Source organism: Saccostrea echinata, unplaced genomic scaffold (assembly GCF_033153115.1).
Source record: "Saccostrea echinata isolate AGI-Se365-2 ecotype Australia unplaced genomic scaffold, CSIRO_AGI_Sech_v1 ptg000029l, whole genome shotgun sequence".
Taxonomy (NCBI): Eukaryota; Metazoa; Mollusca; class Bivalvia; order Ostreida; family Ostreidae; genus Saccostrea; species Saccostrea echinata.
Window position 1 is genome coordinate 12,669,639 of NW_026889778.1, and position 26,017 is coordinate 12,695,655.

Consider the following 26,017-nt stretch of genomic DNA (forward strand, 5'->3'; position numbering starts at 1 on the left):
CATTAATTTATTGACTCATATCATAAGGAATAAAGTGTCATTGTTTACTTGTTCATAAACATAGTGGAGAATGCCGAATTCGTAGCATTTAGAATGAGAGAAAATGGGCGTTCATTTTTGAAAAGTGCATTACCTGTGACAAGACGTTTTCAAACATGCTATGATATTTGACCCAGTGACTTTGACCTTCAAGTTTGACCTAATATTCAAAATCTTTATCGCTGCGGATAACTTTGAAGAAGAGAAGATAGGGCATTCATGATTGACATGTGCATTACCTGTGACGTTTCCGATGTACTATGATCTTTAACTCCGTGACCTTGATCTTGAAGTTTGACCTAATTTTCTAAAATTTTAATATTACTGATGACTTTTGAATGAGAGAAGATAAGGAATTTATATTTGACATATGCATTACAATACTAGTATGCTATAATTGCTTCCCAACCACTAAAACACTGAAATCGGGGGACCTCACTTCTTTGAGTTTGCTTGTTTCAACTATATGTCAAGTAAAAATTAAAATATAAATGAAAAATACTGTCTAATAGAATTGAAATACACAATGCAATCCATAGTCCCTGTCCACTGACGTCAGACACAAAAACAGCCCAGGAAATTTACTTGTATATCACGCGCATGACCTTTCACTTAGCAAAATTTGAATTTATTTGTAAATATCGAAAAATTAAAACATTTAACTTTCAAAGAGTTATCAAAGAAAAACAGTTCGAAATGTAAATACGCTGTACAGTTGAACTTCGGTATTTTGAACACTGATATCTCGAATACTATGGGAATGTCGAACAGATTTGGAAGTACCAAACCCGTATTCTTTAAGTATTTTACCCTGGATATCTTGAATTCTCGGATGACTCCATTTTCTTGGTCCCATTGGGTTTGAGATAACGAGGTTTGACTGTATTTCATCATTTAACCTGCAAGTTGTGTCTTCTGACTGTGGTATTACTCCTCACGATGACGTAAACTTAGATTTTTGTTCAAATTAATTGTTAGACAAATCACATTAGTTTATTATGTTGTGTGAAAAACATTCATTTTCTAATTTTGATTATTACTTTTACCAATAGGAAGAAAATAACACTACTTAACTTTTTTCTGTTATAGTTCGAAGTCAACGGGATTCGGTTTTCTCCCTATCTTTTTAAATATATGTGTTACCTAATAGTTTCTGAAAATCTATGTATACCTTAATTTAAACATGAATGTAAATTTCATTCATTTGTCCTGTAGAAAACATCTTAGATGCAGGAGCTGTATTAAAAGACCCATTTCCACACCTAACGAAGAGATGAACTCACCTGGGATATTTACAACCGGATGTCAGATGTCGTCTGTATCATCATTAAGAGATCTAGTATATTCTTCAATGGACAACGTTACATATTATAGCAACAATCATGGCTTCTCTGCAGATCTGCAGGACGACTCAACCTGTATTGCCAACGAATACGATATGTGCAGCGGTGCTTCGGTATCTAGCCACAGACACAGTCAAATTCCACGAAGGATGAATAGTGATTACGAAGATATCGCTAATGTCTGTCGAGGTATACTATGTCACTTTTTTTTTTTTTTTTTTTTTCTTTTTTTTTTTTTTTTTTTTTTGCTTTGAAAACTTGATTCTTATTTTCATTCTAAATAAATTGCATGAGAGAGAGAGAGAATCATATGTCAATTTGTTTGTCTTTTTACATTGTAGAGAGCAAATCCACGCAGACACAGATTTATAGACGAACAACTGTATAGCATGCTTAACTGAATAAAAATGTGACATGTTCATCAAAAAATGTTTTTTATCATTCAGTGATGTTTCCAATGAATATAATTAAACAATTCAAGATGCCTTTGAATGAAAATGAATTGGATGAATTAAAAAAAAAAAAAAAAAAACCTAAACGTTGTTTTCTCGAAAAAACAGCTGTCTCTCCTGTCCACAACTGCAATCAAATATCGCTAATTAAAAATTCATGAACATCTCTGAATATATACATTTTAAATACAGTGTCATACATAAGAAATATGTTACCCAAATACACCTTAAAAAGTGTGTTTTTGTATTCGTAAGATTTACCATCTAACGCTGTATGTTGCTGTTCACCATCTTAAGCGTGGGAAAGGCGAAAGCTACTTTGCTTTGATGTGGTGACTATGTAACGTAGTATTTAAACGTCTTGGCATGGAAAGCGTTATCACGTCATGAACAGAAAAAAAAATTTATCGTCTTTTGCAAAAAGCTCTTTTTAGTCAAGAGGACCAACTTATTCATTTTCTAAACTCTGGATGAATTCCAGTTAATGCTGCAATCACTAACGTCGGTAGTTAGATCTAAACAGACAAACAAATTTGCTTTAAAAAACAAAAAAAAAAAAAATATCAAAAACAAACAAATAAAAAAAATCATCAGATTAAAGAAACGTAAAATGCGTCTTCACACACATCTTTAGAGATCATTATGGCTGGAATATAAAACGTGAATCAAATATATAAATTCATTCTTTAAAAAAAACCCGCACATATACATGTGCCTATACAGACTATAGATATCTTTACACAAACATGTTTAAGTACTTATTTGTCTATTTTACTACCTTCAGTAGAGTTTGTATTCAATGTATGAAATAAGAGTAGTAATCAACCAAATTGCACAAAAATTTTAGACGGGTTCAAAGCTAAACGCCGCTCCTTAGATTTTCATAATCAAAATCATCCGAGTCCGAATCATCCAGTCTGTCCCTGACATTCTCATAGTCGTCTTGGTCAAGGTCTTCGATATCTTCGTATCCATGGGAACTTGCTTCCTCTTGAATGACGTTTCCTCGGAGGGATAATTTCGCCTTATACCGAGAACTTTTTTGTTTTGTCGCCTGTTGACCTTTGGTCGCCATTTCCACATCTATAATTTGTCGTGTACTTGCGAATTCGTCTGGGTTTGTCTGCATGCGCCCTCCACAGCAGCATCTTAAAATAAATCAAGATATAAAGAGTTAGTTAGGCAAAGGTATAATCTGCCCCAAATATCTAAAGATAAATCCAATTATAAAGAGTGAGTGAGGCAAAGGTATAATCTGCTCCAAATGAAGGGGGCAATAAAGTTGATTTGGGTAGGGAATAGCTGGAATTACCCCTCCCTCTCCCTTTCTTTTACTATTTCCACTAACTAAGCATTTAAATTGACATAATTTTCGGACTCAGTTTACATCTTTATTAATCTATATTTTACAGATAGAATTCTGAATCATTTATAGATTGGGCAACTTCAATTGAATGATTTTTAGTCGCACTCATTTTTGAAGTGGATTGATATTTATGATCAGTCATGAGTGCACTGGATGCAGATATTTTGTTTTAATTAGGTATTATTATCTTCTGAAAACCATGTTTATGTCCTATTGACAAACTTATCCATTCAAATACTGCAGTCTGAATTTCAGAAGAATCATACTCATTTAACAGTATATCACGCAGGTTTTAGTATGCTCGATTATTTATCACATAAAAATATAAACACCATTTATGTTCAAACTGCACGGTTAATGATTCTTTCATTCATTCTTTTCCATTTTATTTGATACTATAATCAACAATCGAAATATACCTACTGATAAAATTATTGTAATTTTTAAGACTAGGATGTTTACATAATTATTCATTACAAGTTCCCTTAACCACTGTAACAAATTAATTATTGTTATACTTTTGAAAATTGGTTCCTATATAAATTAAATATGAATATAACGAACAGTATTCAATCTCGAAAGTCCATTGAAACGATACAAATTTGGAGCAGAGCAAACACGGGCCTCAGAATTTAGAGTTGAGATCAGGTGCCATGGAGCAGTGAGCATCCCTTGCCGACCGGTTACACCCTCCGTTTGCTCCTTGTAATGATCGGGGGAAAAACCCGGAAAAATCCGCTGACAGTTCAGTGTATAAATAATGGCCTAACAATTAGTATGAAAAACGTCAGTCAGCATTCGACTCAATGATAGGTTGTATGTGCTGACAAGGTCATTGTATTGACCATAAAACTTGCGGAATGAAGACTCCAAACGAGACTGTTGATATCCTTGTTTCATCAACTTGTTTGTCAATAGCTTGTCTCGTTTTAGAAATTGTTCATACGTAGAGCATGCTCTTGTGTATCGAATCAACTGAGAGACATAAACTCCATATGCAGGTGATAAGGGTATACTACTACATAAGAAAGGAAAGTTGACGATTGAAAATTTGAAGTCATTACGTTTTGATCATGAAGCTTTGTTGTTAGGTTACCATTAACGTCTTTTCTAGTAAAATATCTAAATATGAAAATCTATTCTAAAAGAATGAACTTTTCCAATGTTTTACTAATTTATAAGCGGTCATAATAAAATTGATGTTTGACCGCAGAGTAAGATATTGGACCTGTCGATGAGCTATTGGCCCACTTATGTCACAATGTGGGATTAACTACATGTAACTCTTGGTGTTTGACAGTGAAAGAATTGACTGAATTTTACCGCAGGGCAAGTAAAGGAAATTGACATCATGAAAACCAGCACAAAACACTTTTTGGCAAAATAAATAAATAAATAAAAAGGTATAACAAAACATTTCTTGATTGTTTTCTCAGGAAAATCCGTTTCGTCGACCCCTCGAACCAAAGGGTCTCATGCAAACAGTTTGGTTCTTGGGTCCGACAAAGCGCATTTTGCCCTCGAACTCAGTTAATATATATACATGTATATATATATATTCATATTAACTGAGTTCGAGGGCAAAATGAATTTATATTAATGACTATTCAATATTTTTTTTAAATATTTCCTTTACGGTAATCATTTTTCCAGGGTTATTGTGATTCTAAAAGCGTTATTTATTTATTTATTTAATTTACAATGTATTTATTTATTTCATCATGTTACTTTCCGTATTCAGTTAAGTCGTACATAATTACATATTAAAAAAAAATTATTGCGTGAGAAAGCGAAGTACCAGTTCCTCTCAAAGAAACTTTTTTTTTTAATTTTGACTTTGTCTCAGTATAAAACATTTAATATAACATATCATTGTACCAATCTAACATATGTTAGATCAACGCTGATTCATGTTATGGAAAAAAACTCCCATATTCATGACTGGTTTTCTTAATTTTTCACTGAAAATAACAGTTCAAAATGTGATTTTTCGTCTTGTTCATCTACAAATTATGCCCCGAAACACCTTATTTGACCAAGCTAAAGTTATAAAGCACCATTAAAGGAATTTATTTCTTAAATTTGAGAAATCTGTAGGTACCTTTCATTTACTAGATCTTGACCTTAAAGAAAAGCATGTACTGCTCACTAAATTTACATGACCGAATACACGAGAAGTTTGATGGAATACAAATCGTAACTGCAATATTGTACATCATGTAGCGCTCTCCATTTTTTCAGGGGGGGGGGGGGGGCTACAACTCCTTAGAATCTTCGCAATGATCCAAGTGCGGTAGTGATTCAATATTTTCGCTCAGATTAGCATTCTTACCTGAACTCAAAAAAGTAGTTATGCAAGACATAATTATACTGATCGAAAAATTTGAATAGTCCGTATATACATATCGGTAATTTTTGGTGTACGACAACACAACTTGAATTGTCCACCATATTTACTGATCTTAATTGATTTTATTTTCGGACAGCCGACGGAAAATCGAGAGCAAGGTAGCGGATCTTGTGAATGAATTCCTTATTTTAAGCATAAATATTACTGTAATTGAATGAAATAAAGAAAATTTTATATGGAATGTTGGAATGCTTTTACATGTCTTTATCAATTTTCACGGCAAAATCATTTATCTGCACCGATATTTAGAAGTATTTAACTATCAAGCAATAATTCTAAATTTGAAGCGCAAGGCTCAGTACATCACGTAAGACCTGTTATTGCAGCTCAGGGAGACAACTGAAAAATAGTGCAGTTGCATTTTGTGTAAATAAAGGCCTAGGACAGGTAGATCATAATGAATAAAAATTCCATTTCATTCGAAGGAAGTCGAATCTCAAAGCGATTTATTTTGCCTGAAGCCACCCATATCAAAAATATTTTTTGCATCATAACAGAGATGCAATAGAATTTGTAATCCTCTTCTGAATTCAGATTAATAATACCGTAGATAGCTACATTATTGCAGCCAGAGAAAACGGAATAAACAGCTCAAGTTTGTTCTGGTGCTTTTCAAATTATCTTGGAAATAAATTGATGATACATACATGTATTGAAGGTCATTAGTGAGAGAACCATTGAATTTATTCTAATATTTGATGCGATTGGCGCAAATAAATAACTATAAAACAAGGAAGTATGAATCGCCAAGGATATCGGTATCATGTGCTGACGTGAACATCTGACAGAAAGTCGTGTTTTGTTGTGAAAGAAACTAGATAAAAGCAATGCATGTTCAACAAATCTTGTCAGCGTCGGTATCAAGCCTGTTACCTGTACTTTGTGTAGTGAGTCTAAACATCTGGGAAAATAAAAATCCTCAAATGGCATGCATTTATATTTTCCTTGCCGAAACTTACATTGTCCTCAAATTCTTATTGAAATTGTTAACAAGTTTAGACCCAGTGTTCTTCCTAATAATGAAACATAACCTATACAATGATCATGTTGCTGGGATACATGTATATGTAATGTGGTGAAATCAATTCCATCAGAAAAGACACGACTTCGCCAACAGGATAAAAAACAAGCCTACCCCGTAAAATAGGTTAAGCATCTCCTTCTTTAAATTTTCATTTCATGGAGGAAAAAATTACTAAAATCATTGATTTTTTTAAAAGCATGTTTATATGAAAAAGGATTATATTTTCAGGTATTATAAAAGAAAAACGGGGTGACAAATAAGACCTTGGGTCTCTCTTGTTTGTATAAAATAAAAGATTTTATAATTTTTCTTCTGCAAGTTGATGGAGTAGTCCTGTTGGCTAAGTGATATGTGAAGGAAACTAATTCAGACATAAAAGGAGGCTAGCACCGCCCTCTCTCCAGTTTAAAGCTTTGTAGATTATTATCCTCAACATCAAATACTTTTAGATATTTAGTAATTTAATATTTTTAGATGATTAGTTATTATCTTAATGAAGACCTTGTTCTTGTTTGATAGGTAATTATTCAACCAACACAGTCTCTTCAAAAATCTTTAGAAAGAAAAGAACAGAATCACACGGAGAGCGATCTCAATTATATACTTAAACATCTTTTTCTCATCACTCAGTTTAAAAAAAAATAATAGCTGGTGAGAATAGCTATTGATTTCCGTTAAACCTCGTTTGTCGTTGATGTAGAAATAAGTACCTGTAATTATAAAATAATGGTCGGGATCTCTCCTATACAAGAGCTTTTTATCGCAGTCACACATTGAATTTAAATAATAATTTTAAAATTACTGGGCCAGCTTGATTGTAGATTAGCGGACCCATTGTCCTTGATTTTTAGTATTTACACTGATAATTGTAATGTAATACAATGATTCTGCAATGAAAAAGCTGTTTTTTAAGTACATGTATATGCATGCATAGAGTGTTTTATGAAATTTAATGTTGCAATATAAAGCAACATTGGTAAGAGGTCGAAATCTTCTGTAAAACCGGAGGAGGGGAAAGGGTGTTATTTAAAACAACAAACACTCTTTAATAAGCGAATGTTGATTCATTGAAATTAATCAACATTTAGCATCTTCACTCAAAATCAAAGAAAAAATATAGAAAGATGAATTCAAAATTAGACAAAAAAAAAAAAATGAAATGAAATGACAATTAACCTCAATGAATTACTTGTATGTTGATCTGGTGTCGGTCAGGTTGATAAAATTCAATATCAAAAATACTTACCTCCTAACGCATATGACGATGCCAATAGAAACACAAAGTAGAATCCCGAGGGCGACTACAACAAGCCCCAGGTACACACTGAAGGGGAGGGGGAAGGAAAAGTATGAAGCGAAGTCTGTAAACTGGGTAAAAGACAACAGTGCTGAAAAAAAGAACAAAATGATAAGTAAAAGTCCCTTTCGAATAATAAAAAATACCTCTATTTTGATAGGAAATTATTTTCTGTAAGCGGAATGTTCAACTAGACGCTCGGCTGTCTTCGTCAGGGACAAAGACATTTTTGCAGCATTAACAAACACTTACGCCCCACCCCTCGCTCAGGCTGGATTAAAACAATTTCCCTGTTTTTGAAATGAGCACGCCCGTAGGAGGCAATTTCAGTTTAGTGGGGGGGGGCACTATCAACTACCAAAAATTCCTTGACAAGTGTTATTGAGGGGGCACAAGCATACGGTAGTTATGTCTTCTATAGTATTCTATACAGCGGCAAAATTACCCCCCCCCCCCCCCCCGGTTCCTACGGCCAACGGCCATGATGTGTATATATAAATGTAAATCTAGTGCCTTTCACTCTCTCCGTATGCTTATCTGAGTTAATTAGTTTGTAAAACTGTTGCTAATGAACAACTTTGTAATGTTACTAAATTAGTTTCGCGATGTTTTATATATACACATAGCTAAAGCTTCCTGTTCATGGCAACGGTATATTGACGCAAACTCCAAATCCATCATTATTGTTTCCTGCATGTTTGAAAAAAAAATATTCGCCCTATGGGGCATAGTACAAAAGTAAAAAGTCGATCCATATTTAATCAAAGAGCTCATTTGTCTTAATAGTATAATCCTATATGTTTGGTATTTCATCTATTCTTTCAGCGAGGTGGCAAATCAGAATATTAGAGAGGTTTTTGTTTTTATTGAAAGCTAATAAATACAGTGCATCCCGAGAATATACGAGAGCTATTTAAATGAAAGAAAGGGTCGGAATGCGTAATGTATTATGAGACCAGTTGTATAAAAAAAAACAGCTCGGGCAGAACTTAATCCATTCAGTGAGCTTGAACGTATGTGTAAATCACCCGACAAAAATGTCCTTTTATGCCAAAAAAAAAAAAAAAAAAACTGTTAGATGATCGAGAATCTGCAATATTTTCCACATACACGTACATGCATTAAGTAGTTTATTGTTGCACCCCAATTCCTTTCCAAAATATTTTAAAATCCAAGACGTGATGACATACATACATGTATAAAAATTAAGGACGTCTAAATAACCAAATAACATACGAGTACATATACCCAATTATCCATCCCCTCCCCTACCCATAGTTTACTTTTCACTCAGATATTTCGATAAATACAGCAGGTTAAAGCGAGCAAGAACAATCTTACCTGACATTGTGTTTATCTATATATGTACATTCATGTAATAGTTCCGGCTTCGTTAAGGCGGAAGGAAGGAGAAGAGGTCATCACACACTTAGAAACTCTTGAGATGATAACATCAGCTTACCATCAGCTTAATACATGTTCACGAATTTCTGTTTATTGCTTTTTAAGTGCAGCATGTACTTAATATACACTTTGACAGTGAAAATATTTTTCTGCTCCTTTGCTCAGGTTTGTGTGTATACATGATTATGTAATTCATCAAGGAAACGGACGAAATTAAAAGTGTTTAGTTGCTCTATAAACATAGATTACATGATTGTTTATGTGGATAAAACTAAGAAAAAAAGATGAATTTCGACTGATAATATTATAATATACACGACATACATATTACTTTTTTCAGATAATAAAACTTGACTAATTTTCTTATTTTCTCATTCCCAAGAAGAGTAGAGGCATGCGCAGATCGGGGGGGGGGGGGTCAGGACCCGCCCTTCTGGAATTTGCAGAGTTATACTGAAGCAAATGAAAACTGACTTTGGACCCCCCCCCCCCCCCGAAAACGTGGACCCCACCATCATCATCAGCACGAAATAGGTGTTTTTCACGTTTGTGAAATGGATTTTACGTGTGTTTTTATTATTATTATTATTATTTTATTTTATTTTTTTTTTTATTTTTAAAGAAATTTTTGGTTAAGAATTTTTTTTTGACTGGGATACCCCCCCCCCCTTGGAAAAAATTCTTGGACCGCGCCTGAGATGTATTTTCAGTCATTCTCTGCTAAGTTTATTCTCATTCAAGGATTTTAAGTTTTGATTTCAATTACAATTTTGTCGATATTCAAGAATTATTCTCATTTTCAGTCAAAAAGAGAAGGAAGCAGTTTCATTTTTGGGGGGAGGGCAAACCAACCAGTAATATTATTATTATTATTTTTTTTTTTTTGACAAGCTAAAAAAAGGGGGCTAACATCAACCCCGGTTTCTAGGGGTCTTTAAATGCATATGGATTAGGCGGTCTGTGACCCGTAGTCCCTTACATCAATGAAATTAAAATGACGTGATGCTAAATATTCCTTGACGAAACCCCTTGACGTTTTCTTTATATCAACTACATGTATTTAATTTTCGTTAAATCAGCCACCTTAGAAATGAAGTGTTTTTGAAATGCATTCTTTTTTTTTTCTTTTCGGAAATAATAAACACGTGCAATTATATATCGAGGGTCAATACGGATAAGGAGATCAGGTAATTGAATAATAATTGTGAACAGCTTGCAAAAAAGAGGAAAAAGCCTTTTCCCAGAAACTATCAGCTTTCTGTGCAGGTAGGTTTGATTATTTTTTACTCATTTTTAACACCTTTAATTAAATGGTACATTAATATATTTATTTCATTTCCTCCACTTCTTATACTCCTACTGATCAATCGAATTGCATCCCTCCCCACTTTTTTTTTCTAAGGCAATTAAAACGAATGTACAGAAATCTACATATAACATCTGTATATTTTAGAGATGAAAGTTGTATGAAATCTTACAACTCATGTGGTATGTTATGCGGATGACTTTTCCTATCTCTTATTTAGGATGTTTGCCTGTACGGTTTTAGTTTATCTAAGTGTACAATGTGGACTTGGATATTCGAAGATTTACGAAGAACCGCTTCCAAAAGAATTCACAGATTGCCTTAATATGATTCTACCGAACAGCGCCGTGAAACGAGATCCTGCTTACGTCATTGACTACGCATGCGCAAATAAATACCTTACTTCTACTCCCAACGAAAGATGGAAACCAAAAACCAATAGCAATGCTGAGAAACAGTTGACAGACCAGGCCAACAATTTAGAAATTCAAACTAAGTCAGAAAACGTGCAATATAAAGAGGGAAGTCTAATTCAACATTTTGCAGCCAGACGCAACAAGCGTTCAATTAGATCGCCAACTATCATACGAAAAGAATATAGACGGATGAGCGAGGAAGAGAGACGCAATTTCCATCGAGCTCTACAGCTTCTTAAAGATGACTACAACTTTCACGGAACAGAGGTGACGTTTTGTTTCAGGTTGTTCTGAATAATACACACATCCTTTTAGTGCACTGTAATTCATTTTCACAGGAACACAATGAACTCAGCAAAAAGTGTCATTTTTTAAAGCCTTGTTTTTTTTTTTTTTTTTTTTTGTTTTTTTTTTCGTTTTTTTTTTTTGTTTTTTTTTTTGTTTTTTTTTTTTTTTTGTTTTTTTTTCGCTTGACTATTGCCCTGTATTATGAAAAAGAGTTGGAATTCATTGTGCCATTGTATCTAAAGAAAAAGATATTTATTCTAACCCTGAATATAAAAACAAACCTTAATGATTTTTGTTATAAGGTTAGGATTAATGTGATACCCATAGTGTAAAACATAATAACCTAAATGAAAAAAGGGTTCTTGATGTTCCCCTTATCGATCGTTGATGCAAAAACATCACAAATTGATGTAATTGCAGTATTAAATATGTCTGAATGCACAGAGGTAGAAAAGTAATGGAAATGACTGGGTCTATAGTCGAACATCTCAAGTCTTCACGCATGGAAAATTATCTATAGCATTTAATGCATTATAGTTCTATATGCTTAAAAATAATAGATTTTTAAGAAAACAAAACAAAACTTAGCAAACAAACACAAAACAAGTCTTCTAACAAATTTATGAAATTTCTCATTTAAAAATGAAATCGATTTGGAAAGTAGAGTGTTAACATTTTCTCATTTGATTTAGTAGATTAAGTAGTAGATTTTAAACAATTGATGTAATTATAGTAGTTGCAATGTCCTTAGGTTTATGTCCACGATTAAATTTTAAACTGAGGCAAGCTATTGACAAATACGCTGACGTTACAAGGATTTCAACAATCCTGTTGAAAGTCAGCTTTTCGCATATTCTACGGTTGTTATCATGAGATTGTTTGTAAATATAACCTATCGTTGGGTCGTATTTTGTCTTTCATGTTTCAAAGCATTTGTTAACGTCATTGATTTTATATTGAATTTGACGACGGAGTATATACTCCGTTTTACCTGATCAACAAATAGGGGTTACAACGGATGTGACCGGTCGACACGGGATGCTTTCTCCTCCTAGGCACCTGATCCAACCTCTAGTGTCTGATTGATTACTGTTTGTTTTCATCACCTTTTGCATTTATGCACAATTAACAATGTTGTATTGTATCCCATATTACCTTGTAAGAAAACTGAAAACATGACCAAGCTTTTTGTGATTTTATAGGTTCAAGTTTATTTAGCTAGATGAATCGGCAAATTTGAAGACAAATAGCTATTATAGCATAATTTTATTGTGAAATATATGTACGACAATTCATTTGTTGACCTTAATAAAAAGTAATGTTCTTTTTAAGAATATTTTACTGTCTATTTTTATATATTAACTTTGTAGGTTGCATTGAATATTTTAACTCAACATTAAGTTTTGGTTTTATACCAATTACTTTTTCGCCTTAGACTTGCATATAAATATAATTATGCGTTTCTATTCACGTTTGTATTCTTTCATGCTTTTCTTTTATATTTCAGACAGAATTTAATATTTATGACACTTTGTGCAACTTGCACCACGCGTCCAATGCTCCGCATGCGCACTTTGGACCCGCCTTTCTAGCATGGCACCGGGTCTTTCTGTACATGTAAGCACTGTAATTTAATTACTAATTCATTGTGTAAATATAATGCATATGTCGTGAAAAACATCATTCTTAAAGCGTACAGATTTAATGGTAATCTCATTACTGTAATAGCTTACATCCTTATGTTTTTAAAGGCAATCATGTACCTCAAATACTGTTAAAATTGGGTTTTTGGTCGAACATACTGATTGACTGTCTATAATCAAGATATTCATTCATTCAGCAATCATTTTCAGAATTATAGATAACCATTAGACAATAATCATTATAATGTACATTGAAGAATTTTGTCGTATTTTTGTACAGATTCGAGCAACTACTTCGTTCTAAGGTACCCGATGTTTATGTGCCCTACTGGGATTCAACATTAGATTCACTGTTGGAAAACCCTACAGCCTCGGCCTTGTTCACGGACGGAATGATGGGGTCTGGAAACGGGGTTGTCACAACTGGACACTTTGCGAATTGGTCGCATCCGTTTGCAGGTGATCTAGTTAGAAACATTGGAAATGTAGGGGAGCTGATTCAAAAAGACGACTTATATAGAATTGTAAACGTGGCTCACACAAGAGATTTCATGTTTCCATATGCATCTCCGTATAAAAATCTCGAACTTATTCATGGAAAAGTTCATATGTGGGTAAGTGGTACAATGGACAGCTTAAATTACTCCCCGGCGGATCCAATCTTTTGGATGCACCATTGTTTTATTGATTATATCTGGGAGAAAATTCGTCAAAGACAAAAGGAGCGGGGTATCGATCCACGGTTTGACTATCCAAACGGCGGAGGTGTTGGTCACCGACCAGAGGACATGATGAAACCTTTTCCACTGAGAAATAAGGATGGTTTTCTGGCAGACTGGTCTAAAATCTATGAGTACGAGGAGTCACCCGGGGATATCGATTGTGAATCTGATTTTGACTGTGGGTCTCTCTATTATGCCTGTGATGCTGGACTGTGCAGGGCAAAAACGATGGATGAGATGATTTTCTCCCTTGCACTTAAGAAACGCAGACGACGGCGATCTTTGATGGAGACATATACCACAAGTACGACAATCACAGACTCTTCAACATTCTTTACAACAACACCCGAACAAAGCTTCTTTGTAAACAGTGTAGACCCTTCCAATTCTTTAGACATGCAGACAACTCCATTGTTCCATTCCATGCAGAATACATTTATGATGAATGGAAAGGAGGATTCGAAAGCTTGGGTAGACATACCGATAATTATATACTCTCGAAGGCCTTCAGATTTAGTATTTGATGCTCACCCTTTTCGAAGAGGTGAAGTGAACCTTACGTCCGACGTTTATCAGACAACAGAGAGGGAGGAGAAGGTACTGCCGCGCGCCGGGCAACCCGCCACCATTATAAAATGTCAACACATGGGGTCTGGAGCATCGAAAGTTATTGTAAGATCTATAGGCGTAAATTATGAGGGTGATTATACTACTGATGCCATTGTTGACGAAAAACAAGCTTTAACAATAACTTTAACACAAGTGGCTGTAAAAAATCCTTACAAGAATGTTACAAAAGCTTACGTTGCCGCCTACGATCGCTGTGGACGTATGTGTAAGCCATTTTGTCTTACTGGAAGTAACAGTACCTATGAAAAGTGCTCAGGAAGTATCGGTGTTGATTCGCGCATGCCTAGAATGTATAATTCTGATATTGCCGGCGCCATTTTACAGACGTTTGATTACAGAACTTTTCCCCCCAAATTGGCAGAAAATAATATTTTTCTGATATTTTATTGTGGACAAGAAGAAGACTGGCCATGGTTGATCAGAAAAGACTAAAATTCGTTTATTGTGAAGAGCTAAAATATCTTTTTGATTTAATTCTTATTGAGGATTTTCAATCTGCAGGCATTTTTACCTTGATACTTTACCATTTTTTCATGTCTAAAAAAATGAGATCAGGAGTAGTAATTGCATTCAAAATAAACCAGTGCTGCAAAGCAAATCCACAATTGAGTAAATGATAGTTTGTAGTTAACAAAAACCGATTTTTTTTTCCGATTTTCTAAGTCCTGATGGCTTTTACACTCGGGTGTCATTAGCAATTTCATTGAAATACATATAATAAAAAATATGGATTACGCAGTCAATATTTAACATCAAAGTTTTATTTGTATATTTATTTATTTTTCAAAAGAGAAAAAGAGTTTGAAATCACGAACATAAAAACGTTCATGCTTATCAGTATTTTTGAAACCGTAAGGGCTTATTTCCTAATATAACATGCATGGACTTATTGATCGTAATAAAGATGAAAAGTATACCAATATTGATTGTTAAGTCAATATTTTGTCTGTAAAATTGCATTGGTTATTGTTGAGATGAACTTTAATCAGCCTGAATGAGGAATCCTGACAAATGACTGTGAATTTCCCCCTCCCCAGGCCGATGTCCCGCTAAAACATGCTGACCTCCTGCCACGCCTACCGTTAACCAGATGGCATCCCCCTTTGTGCCCTGAATGACTGTCGATGAAGAAGCATGGAGCCAGTAGTTGGTATTATGGTCTAAAAATATATATGCTATTTTTCTTCCGTTCTGGAGGATGAAGAAATGCATGTAGTGGCCGACATCTCCGTTATTTGGGGAGGAGAGAACTACGTTAAAATGATAGGTCCCTGTAATAGGTACGGTAAAGATCCCTGTACTTGGGTCATAGGCGTTGCCAACGTTGGTTAAAATCTGGTCAAAGACAACTTTCTTTCCTTGAGTTGGATTTATCAAATCCTGGGACATTTCGGCGAAGAAAGCAACTGGTTGTTGCTTAGCTACAAGAAACACAAATAAGAAGATAACTTGAAATGATTTTATTTAGAGCAGAGAGTATGTCTCTGGCCTCTGGTGAATAAGGTTGAAGTGAATACGTGGAGCACACATAGAAGCACACATATACTTTTTGATATTAGTGCCTGTATTATTGTGTAGAATTCTGTAGAATTGTGAAAAAACTGGCGAATTTATAATCTGCTCATTTACAAAATACTCTCATACATGCATAACATGTAACATTAAGTTCCTTTTTTTTAGTGAATATAAGAACTTGACTTGGAACAAACAGAAGGGTTTCCTTTCATGTATAAATATGAAAAACACCTTAAAATGTCATTCAGTATTATAGAATGCTTTATTCCATGGACTAATCGATGGTTTAAGAAAGATTCAAATAAAGTCTTTACCTAAATTAATTAATACAGTAATCATTGCGTAACTTTTTAGTTTTGGAAGCAGCTTTGACAGTTTTTCCAATGAAAAAACAATACTGTACATACACATATTTCTAAATTGGAATTTCCTGGTCAAATTGTTTACAGGTACTTTTTGTATTTAGAAGTTGTTTTTGTTTATTTTTTTAATACAGTCCCTGAAACGTTCTACTTTCCCATTTTTCCGTTCGCTCACCGTTCGTTCACCGTTCGTTCAGCGTGCGTTCACCGTTCGTTCACCGTGCGTTCACCGTTCGCTCTCCGTTCACAGTTTTGCGTTCACCGTTCACCGTGCGCTCGCGTTCACCGTTCACAAAGTGTTCAGCGTTCGCTCTTCGTTCCGTTCACTTTGCGTTCACCTTGCGTTCAGCGTTCACCTATCGTTCAGTTTTCATTGCCATTCGGAACTCCCAAGTGAAAGGACTTATCTTTTTGTAGGTAAGGAGATACAGGTTTTTTAATTTAATAACTAACATATCGTGTTTGAAGAATCATTATTTCATGGAGGAAAATATCTAAGATATATATTTTTATTATTCTAACTTAGCTATTAGGTTATTTATTAAATTACTCTGGAAAATAAATGTTGTTATAAGCACGTTCTGTACCTATGTAGAACGATGCTGATATATTAAATTTAACTAAGGGCAATGTGCAAATACTTCAAGAATTGCAACATTTTGTTTTGTTAAAGACGAAAAATCGTTTATGGAGATATAATTATCCAAGTCGAATAATTACGCAGCAAAATTATGAAAATATTTATTTCTAACGCGTTTTTTTTTATTCAGTTACTACAGAAAATATGATACAGCTAGTTCTGAGAGTTATACATAGTACTGCGGATATCCTGTTAATTTATTATCTTTGGAGCGAATTAAATTGATAATGTGTTTAAAGGAAATATTTACTTAAAATGAAATGCACTACAGAATTGTCGCTACTATAATACATGTATGTAAAGTCTATAGTTATAGAGAAAAAAAATTCTTTCTTCACCGTAACTTTATATGTTTGCCATTTGATATGATTAATACCCCCCCCCCCCCTTTTCCCCTAAATCGGTTACTTAGTCAGTACTGTATTTCCAGAAAATTTTAATTAACCTGTTAAAAAAAGTTAAGGTCTTTTGTAGAACAAAAATTTCAGTCTCAAAACAAACATGCGTCTAAAAAAGTCACAAAACAATAGTAGTTCACAATGTACACGTGTCGGTGGTGGTATTTGAAATTGGCAGAGAGTATGTTTCAAATTCAAGTGTTAATGCCCAATATATTTTATTCATTTATTATTCAAATGTTGGTATCAAATCTAGAAATGATAAAAATAAATGTTATAACTTGTTGGAAATACTCGCACTTCGTCTTCGATGTGACGAAACTTTCACACCTGCACACCTGCACAGTGTCGAATGATTTTGATTGACAGGACAAGCACGTGGAGTTCGTGTGAACTTGAAGCAGGAAAATAAAAACGAGTATGACTGTCAAACAAATGGATATGATTTGTTGATAAAAAAAGAAGAAGTTACTTTCACTGTCTAATATATTTAGAAAAAAATTTCAGAGTTATTGTTTGATATAGGTACAAACATTTAGTGAAGCCTGAAAGGAAGGGGGGGGGGCTGAAACGGAATCTCTCTCTCTCTCTCTCTCTCTCTCTCTCTCTCTCATTTGTCTGTTTAATAAAAATTATAACAGCATATTACCTAAATATCAAGTTCTGAAAATTGAATTTATAACAAATAATATGAATATGTATCTTTGTATTATCTTGTATGAGTATAATCACGGCCATCTATAGATACATGTAGAACTCTGCTCAGTAAATCATCATGAAAAATAGAAATGACACATAATATATTTTTTGTCATCTCGCCCAAGCAAAACTATTAGCTTTGTTTGATTTGCAGCAAAAAGATAAATATTGTATTAAAAATTTAAAATACGAGCGTATAAATGCAAAACGTCCACTGACCATTGTAATTAATTTTTTTTTTCATTACTTTACATGAAATCGCCTTGACACGGAGATATATGAATGGGTGTTACAATCGCTTTAATTCATTCTATAAGTCAGAAGTTTTCTCTGATTTGTTATCAAATAAGAATAAACATTTTTATTTTCCAACTAAAAAAATATCTTTTATACTTCAGCGTTCGGCAACAATTGCAATGTTTTAATGCGTTTAAAATCGTATGATTAAAAACTTAATGTGCATGAATCGTCTTTCTTAGGACAATTTTGGAGAATTTATTTTATTTACTTATTTATTCATTCATTTATTGGTTTACTTATTTATTATTTTTTTTTGTCACCTGACATTATAATACAATAAAATAGTTTCAATGCAAGGAAAAAATCAGAGGCATTCCGAATATATCGTTCATCTTGCGTTCACCGTTCGTTCACCGTTCACTTTGCGTTCGCGTTTGCGCTCCGTTCGCGTTCTGCGTTCGCTCACCGTTCACCGTTCACACATCGTTCACCAAGTTGCGTTCAGCGTTCACACATCGTTCACTCACCGTTCGCTCTGCGTTCGTTCAGCGTTCGTTCACCGTTCGTTCAGCGTTCGCTCACCGTTCAAGTGGGAAAGTAGAACGTTTCAGGGACTGTATTCTCGTAGAAAAGATTTCTATTTACAACTTAGTTGGGAATAAATGTCAACTTACATTTCAGCTCTATTAGTTCGTGTTGCAGTGCTATAAACGCAGAGGAATTTAGTTTGAGATTGGCATTTTCTGCTTTCAGTGACACAATTTCTTTTTCAAGTGAGGTCACGCGCTGGATAACGTTTTGTAATGTATCAGCATTGGCTTCACAGCAGTCTACATGTCCCTGTGGTTGCGACTGTGAGCTCACTACACCAGCGCAAAGAGAGAAAGCTATAGTCAGAAAATTCATGGCGTTATAATAGGCGAATTATCAAAGTACAGATTACACTACGGTAACCTGTATTTGGACCTTATCTTTATACGATAAATATTCTACGGCCCGTTTACATATACACAGCAAGATTTCATTTTATCTTCTACTTTATTATCAACCTGATTTTGTCGTCAAAAAACCATGGATACAAGAATGGCATCTCATTAATTATTACCGTAAATGTAGCACAGTATTCACATCATTTACTATATATATAGCAATTGGGACAACCTATGAATAATGAGTTGAAGATGTACAACTAGAGTACCCAAAAGTGTGTGAGGGGGAGGGGTCCTTCTGTAGTGAAATATATGGAGATAACGAACAGTATTCAAGCTCAAAAGTCCATTGAAACAATACAAATCAGAAACAGAGCAAAAACTGACCTCTTAAACATTAGAGGTGGAATCAGGTGCCATGGAGGAGTGAACATCACCTGCCGACTAATGAAAGATTGTATTTGCTGACAAGGTCATTGTATCGACCATAGAACTAACGAAATGATGACTTTAAACGAGACTATTGATATTCTTGTTTCATCAACTTGTTTGTTTATAATTTACCTCTTTTTAGAAATTGTTCATACGTAGAGCATGCTCTTGCGTATCGAATCAACTGAGAGATATACACCCAAGATGCAGGTGATAAGTATATATATTGCTACATAAGTAAGGGAAGTTGACTATTGAAAAGTTAGAGTCATCATTTTTATCATTAAGTCTTGTTGTTAGGTGTTTATGTCTTTTTCTAGTAATATCCAAATATGAAATAATTCCTTTTTTCACCATAATTTCCTATTTGAATTGTTTCTTTCCATTGTAATTACATATATAAAACGGCAACACGAGTCCAACTACAAAGTATCTGAATATAACGCATAAAGCGGTAGAAAGATGGAAAAGCCAACTTTAAAGATTATAGTTCGAATTTCAACTTTAATGTTGGAATTAACAACTTTAAAGTTGGAAAAGCCAAGATTAAATTAAGAATTACCAACTTTAAAGTTGCAATTATCAACATTAAAGTTTGAATTATCAATTTTAAAGTTACAAATTACCAACTTTAAAGTTAGAGTACCAACTTTTAAAAAAGATATTATGTGGCACTAATACGCTTCCGTAATTTTCAAAAAAAAAAAAAAGAAAGAAAGAAAACAACAACAACAACAACAACATATTTTTCCGATGTCATCGACGAACAGATTTTTCACGCTGTTTATGGAGATAAAAGAAAATAAAGACAAGCATGACATATATGGCTATGTAGATAAATTATCGTAAAAGATAATGGTTATAAATAGTCTGCCATTGCATTTTCTCTGAAAGTGTAAATAACCGCGATTCTTGGGAGGAGGTTACTCCATGGAATTCAGACTTAGATGCCTTTTATTATTATACTGTTGGTAAAAAAAAAATATTACAAAAGCAAGTGCCTGTGTGCATATACTGTATGAAGAAATAAATCCTGGTCAGTTTCTATTTTCTAATGAAGTAAAAGAATAGCTAGAATGTAATAATAAAATGTATATTTTATTTTGAGTTGTCCATGGGGACATGACCTGATACTATTTTTCATAAAGAAACAACAAAGTATGCCTAAGCTCAGAATTAAGAATCGAATATGTAGGTAGAGTGCTTCATGAAATACTGCCTGGGTGAAAAATATATCTGGTCATGCCTTCAGAAACTTTTTAAGACTGAAATATAATTCTTTAAATAAGATAATACACACATATACATTGTTCTGATTGTGGAAACTGTAAATGAACGAATATTAGACATTATGAACATCCCATGTATGGGCTATTTGCAATAACAGCGTATAGATATAAAACCAAAAAGGTGCACAGTGAGTGTGTGGGTGTCTGTGGGTGTGTATGTGTATGGGTGTGTTTGTACATATATGTCTGTGTTGTTTGATCTTATGTATATGATTTTTTTTTCAAAAATAAAGCATTAAAAAAAATAAATAAAACAAAATCGACAAATCTCAGTTAAAGACAAACATAATTCAATTCACTTCCAAAATCCCTTCATTAAGACAAAAATGAACCATTTTAAATGGGTCATGTAAAATGCTAATCGGAAAAGAGTAATCCTCCCACAGTATCACATGATTCTCATTGTAAAGTGATGGACAACCGGAAGTGTAGCTATATAGGGGAGACAATAGCGTCAGGAAAATGTCCCCTCTCAATAACACATCAATATCCGACTATTGTGAGAAACAGCTGATCTATTATCCCTGAAATAACTTTTAAATATTGAGATACCTGATTTGTTATTATCGATTTTCATAGTGTTGAAACCTGAAGGGATGGCAGGATTTTAATCACGGACAGCATGTTTTAGACAAGAAAAGAAATAGATTCTGTAAAAATATTACATTTGGATTTTTTCACATATATCATATGTTTTAAAAAGTTTAAAAATTATGTAGTTCGTGTGTTTTGCGGAAAATGGGCTTAACTATGGATAACAGTGCCTCTGAACGTGTCAACCAACAGAACAGGGATCTGTAGAATATTAGATTCAACGATTTTTATCTTATACTTTGAATGAAGGAATATAATTTCAATGTGAAACTTTACCACCATTTGATACAAGCTTATGTGCATCATGTTATTTACATTGATCTACCGGATAGTGTGTGTTATTGCTTTAGTTAGATCTGTAGCTAGTATAACAAAAACTGTTCAAAAAGGTAAGTTTTCTAATAATTAATTTGTTTATTTACAGACTAAACATGACTTGGATAGAATAAAGCAAATTAAATTTTTCTCTAGGTTTAGATACATTTAGAAATAGTTGTATTCTTTCCTAAATAAGCACGATATTTTAATTTTGATAATTATTTTCATTTTGAAGAAAATTAGTTTAGAAGCAGTTTAAGAAATATACGGTGTAATGATAAATAATTAGATAATAGATGAAATTGGATGGAAACCTTTCTTCAAATACTAATCAAAAGAAATTTTTACATGATTTATTAAAACCATTTTGCAGTTCAAACTGCATAGATAACTTTAGTTAGTAGATGAAACAATAAAAGTTTCGATTATTTGCATTTTGTCAATGATAGAGATCAATTTTAGTACATTGCAAACTTACTCGTATTCTTTGCTTTTCGTATGGAGTGTGTTTCTACCTTTTGTGTCATTGATAAAAAATGTGTTGATTCTTATTGTCTTTCTGTTTTAAAATATTTTATTCAAAGCAACATAAAATGGATTGAACAACAGGCATGAATGTCTATAATTGCTCTCCACAGGTCTAGATACATGTAATGAGTACCATTTAAGGAGTTTGTAAAATAAATCCTTAAGAGAGAGAGAGAGAGAGAGAGAGAGAGAGAGAGAGAGAAAGAGAGAATACAGGAAAAAGAAAGAAGAGGGCTGACCGGAAATTACGGAGACATTTATCTTCATTCCATAAAAGATAGAGATAAATTCATGAAAATTCATCAACATTTTCTTCTTTCTAATGAACGTCTTTCGTTGAAAATTTGCATATACTTTTGACAAAATCTAAGAATTAATAAAAAGCAAGACATATTTTACAAATATTTTTCTTCTTTTCAATGGTATATTAATGTGTCAATGGTAGGGATACCCGGCGCAGTCACGAAATCAATCAAACTCACGGTGGACCAATAGTAAGACCAAAAATAATTCAATTTCATTTTGACTTCATTTTGCGCAAGTTTGTTAGAATTTCCATCAGATATACGGAAATCAAAAACAAACATTTAAGCGCGGTATAGAAACCTAATAACGACGACAAAAAAGATTTCGATGTCAACGCGGCGCAGCGAGAATACCTAAAATTTTGTGTATCTTTTCCAGACTTTATGACTACTAAAACAATAACAATGAGAAAAAACATGTCTAGGGTTTTTTTTTTATTGGTATATATTTTTTCTTACAAGTAATTAAGCCAGAGTAAAAACAAACGCTCCAAACTACCATTGATTATCAAATAACGTTGACCCGCGTTGCATAAATCGGAACTGCAAGATGCTAAGCCAACCTGTATATGACATTGCAAATACATTTATGTATGTCTACTTTTAAAAATACTGAAATCAGACTAAAACTAAGGAGGAGTAGCGTTCGGAAAGAATTTCACAGAAATTTTCTCTCTCTCTCTCTCTTTTTACCTTTGTTTGTTTGCTTCATTGTTTTTGTATTGTTTTGTTTTTAACAATAAGGGTATCATGGTGTTTATTTTTTACACTAAGGGTAGCACATGTAAAAATGAAAACATTGAGGGTAACTTTCTCTTTAAGGATTGCAAGAATAGGTGGACTTTAGACAAAAATTCAGCCTGACTCTATTTTTGGCTGAAATAAATATTGATTTTTTTTTTTTTTTAAAAGGAAATTAAAATAAAAAAAATTAAAAAGCAGTTAAATTTTTCCTTCGGCAATGGAAATCTGATATCACAATTTATGAGAATAGAGCAGAACAAAAAAAAATCCTGAAGTTTTTTTCCCCAAATTTAATCAATCATCCCTAATGAACGTGTACTTTACCGCTCATTTCTGTCGATTTTGGACTTTAATAGTCGCTACTATACGTAAGGCATATATATTTAAGCATTGATAGTTACAGTTACAAGTCCCTTATATCAGGCCTACCATTTGTTTAAACTGTCAATACTGTTAATGGCTTTCCCAAAATGCGTTTCCGATATTTGCTATGTCTTACTTTTAGTACCACTGTAGCCAAACTACATATGTACATGTACTACGCATCATGTTTTTAGTCATTCTATTACATTATTTTAGGCTGTGATCATGAGAAATAAAAAAAAGCGTCAGTTTTCAAATTATGTTTGATAGATTGATGCTTGAAAAAACATTATTGATGAGAGGTTTTTAAATGCATATAGTATAAGAATCGAAGCTTTGGTACGAGTTCGTGCATACAACATACAAAGTGTTTTTGCTGCATATTGATTTTTCTAATATGTATTTACAAAATTTACCATTTTCACATCTAGTCTAAAAGTGCACAGCAATTACCTGTCTAATACTCTAGTCTGACGCTGACTTTTCTGTAAACAACTAGTACATGTACACTTAGCGCTTTTTTTTTTTTTTTTTTTTTTTTTTTTTTTTTTTTTTTTTTTTTTTTTGGTTCAATTTTGTAGATATATATAGTCAGATGACGAAGGATATCCTATCGGTTAGAGCCAAATTCTGGAGTCAACCAGAATTATTTTTTTTAACCAAATAAATAATTTATGTTAATATTAACTAAATCAGGAAATACATTGTAGTGTTCGAACATTAATTTTCTAAGGGAATTGCGTTTATTTTTGAAAATTAACTCTGTAATGAAATTTTCTAATATTCACCATATAAAGAGATTACATTTATTTTTGGTGTTTATGAGGTAATAGCAAATCAATGTGAATGTGAAAATTTGCCCGAGCATCGACACCGTCTTCATGCAAGAATATCTAGTGCAGTGGCGGATCCAGGATTCTTGAAAAAAAGGGGGGGGGGTAGATTGGGGTCTGGGAGGTGGCCAAAAGGGCGAAGCTCTCAGGTTTTAGGAGTTTTTGGAACAGTTTTTTTTTTTTTTTTTTTTTTTTTTGGTATATTTTTGGTTACAAAAGGGGAGGGCGGGTCCCTGGGTCCCCCTGTAAAGCCGCTAGTGATGTGTTCACTTGTTGATTAACATAAAAAATTACAAAAATATATATATTATCTTTGTTAACTTTGCATCTAATATTTACCATTCATGCCACCCACCCACCCTCTCAATTCCGTTCTTTCCTCAATTTTCCCAATCAGCAGATGCTGTTTACGTATTAGCCACGCCTGTACATCTGACGTCATAGGATTTCATTTTTAACCGCCATTTTACTGGCATATTCTATATTGACAAACAATGACAAATGCAAATTAAAAGAGGTTAATCATATTGAACTTGGCTTTATTTATATGGTTATATTGTTCCTATTTGTTCACCAGCGTTAACTTTTCTCCTCTATATTCTCTGTGAGACATCGTTAGTTTGTGCAATTTTCTCGTAATGTTGTCCATTTGTCATAAGATTAATAGACATTTTTATATCTTTTGGTTCGATCAAGATTGGCCTCTAAAATCTTAATTACATATTTAGACTGGTCTTTGTTTGATTTACCCTCAGCATCTCTCAAATATTAAAAATGGATAAAAAAAATTTCTTGTTTCATAGGTTAAAGGTTTCTAAACGATAAAGGTAATATTTTAATCCATTTAAACAAATAGGCATGGAAAAAAGAATAATTTATGGGAATTTAAGAAGTCCTCATTTCTAACTAAGCCCGTAGGCAATTTAACATGATAAGTATATATAACATAGTGAACAATATTGAAGTAATAAAGCTTTTAATGAATACAAATATTATGCCTCCAAAATAAAACCTTCATGATCACGTATACATGATAATGGTGCAATTGAGATCTATATAGTGCTACATGTAACTTAGGAAAAGAATAAATATTTCATGGTTGTTTTGTTAAAAATACGGTAAAAGATATCGAAAATTATCTACTCTCAATGTAGTAGGGGCCTCCGACTCGCCCCTCTTAGTTTTTTAAAACAAAGATAAATCATGAAATTAATTAAAAGATATTTCTGCCCCTCAAAATCTTTAGAACCTGAATCCATGAGCTTCCGGGGGCTCCCCTACTTTGGGCCACACGATGGCCCTCAGATTCCTGCCCAATCAGCTCGCTGAGATACTGCAGTAGTGAAAATATTTTACTGCATCATCAGAAAACAATGTAAAGGCAGGTGATCAATATGCATTTTCAAAACTATTTCGAAAGATCAATATGTTGTTTTTTGGTTTCAAGCATGCAGTATAGATAAATGACTTGCAATTTGCATATTGAAT

At 33.4% G+C, this 26,017-nt stretch overlaps 4 protein-coding genes across 4 annotated transcripts; 2 read left to right on the plus strand and 2 right to left on the minus strand.

Moving 5' to 3' along the window:
• The first annotated feature begins 1,298 nt into the window (after positions 1-1,298).
• Positions 1,299-1,785, plus strand: LOC133194515 (uncharacterized). Its single transcript, XM_061330455.1, has 2 exons — positions 1,299-1,571; positions 1,724-1,785. The coding sequence occupies exons 1-2, from the start codon at positions 1,313-1,315 to the stop codon at positions 1,768-1,770; spliced, it is 306 nt and encodes a 101-aa protein (XP_061186439.1). The 5' UTR covers positions 1,299-1,312; the 3' UTR covers positions 1,771-1,785.
• Positions 1,786-2,429: 644 nt separating this feature from the next.
• On the minus strand, positions 2,430-9,279 carry LOC133194984 (uncharacterized). Its single transcript, XM_061330877.1, has 3 exons — positions 9,273-9,279; positions 7,881-8,022; positions 2,430-2,982 (listed from the first exon to the last, which is right to left on the minus strand). Exons 1-3 carry the CDS (start codon positions 9,277-9,279, stop codon positions 2,694-2,696), a joined length of 438 nt encoding a protein of 145 aa, XP_061186861.1. The 3' UTR covers positions 2,430-2,693.
• A 1,583-nt stretch (positions 9,280-10,862) lies between these two features.
• On the plus strand, positions 10,863-14,772 carry LOC133194985 (uncharacterized). Its single transcript, XM_061330878.1, has 3 exons — positions 10,863-11,324; positions 12,853-12,962; positions 13,269-14,772. The coding sequence occupies exons 1-3, from the start codon at positions 10,863-10,865 to the stop codon at positions 14,770-14,772; spliced, it is 2,076 nt and encodes a 691-aa protein (XP_061186862.1).
• A 549-nt stretch (positions 14,773-15,321) lies between these two features.
• Positions 15,322-19,102, minus strand: LOC133194986 (collagen alpha-1(X) chain-like). The gene is made up of 2 exons (XM_061330879.1): positions 18,869-19,102; positions 15,322-15,761 (listed from the first exon to the last, which is right to left on the minus strand). The coding sequence occupies exons 1-2, from the start codon at positions 19,098-19,100 to the stop codon at positions 15,322-15,324; spliced, it is 672 nt and encodes a 223-aa protein (XP_061186863.1). The 5' UTR covers positions 19,101-19,102.
• Between the last annotated feature and the right edge of the window lie 6,915 nt (positions 19,103-26,017).

Bases quoted from the DNA above. Each gene is read 5' to 3' on its own strand.
- LOC133194515 (XM_061330455.1), top strand. From the start codon at position 1,313: ATGAACTCACCTGGGATATTTACAACCGGATGTCAGATGTCGTCTGTA. The intron at 1,572-1,723 runs GTATACTATGTC...TTTACATTGTAG, and splicing joins TATCGCTAATGTCTGTCGAG to AGAGCAAATCCACGCAGACA.
- LOC133194984 (XM_061330877.1), bottom strand. The intron at 2,983-7,880 runs GTAAGTATTTTT...ATTTATTTTAAG, and splicing joins ATCGTCATATGCGTTAGGAG to ATGCTGCTGTGGAGGGCGCA.
- LOC133194985 (XM_061330878.1), top strand. From the start codon at position 10,863: ATGTTTGCCTGTACGGTTTTAGTTTATCTAAGTGTACAATGTGGACTT. The intron at 11,325-12,852 runs GTGACGTTTTGT...TTTATATTTCAG, and splicing joins ACAACTTTCACGGAACAGAG to ACAGAATTTAATATTTATGA. The intron at 12,963-13,268 runs GTAAGCACTGTA...ATTTTTGTACAG, and splicing joins CACCGGGTCTTTCTGTACAT to ATTCGAGCAACTACTTCGTT.
- LOC133194986 (XM_061330879.1), bottom strand. From the start codon at position 19,100: ATGAATTTTCTGACTATAGCTTTCTCTCTTTGCGCTGGTGTAGTGAGC. The intron at 15,762-18,868 runs GTAAGTTGACAT...TGTTTCTTGTAG, and splicing joins CGAACTAATAGAGCTGAAAT to CTAAGCAACAACCAGTTGCT.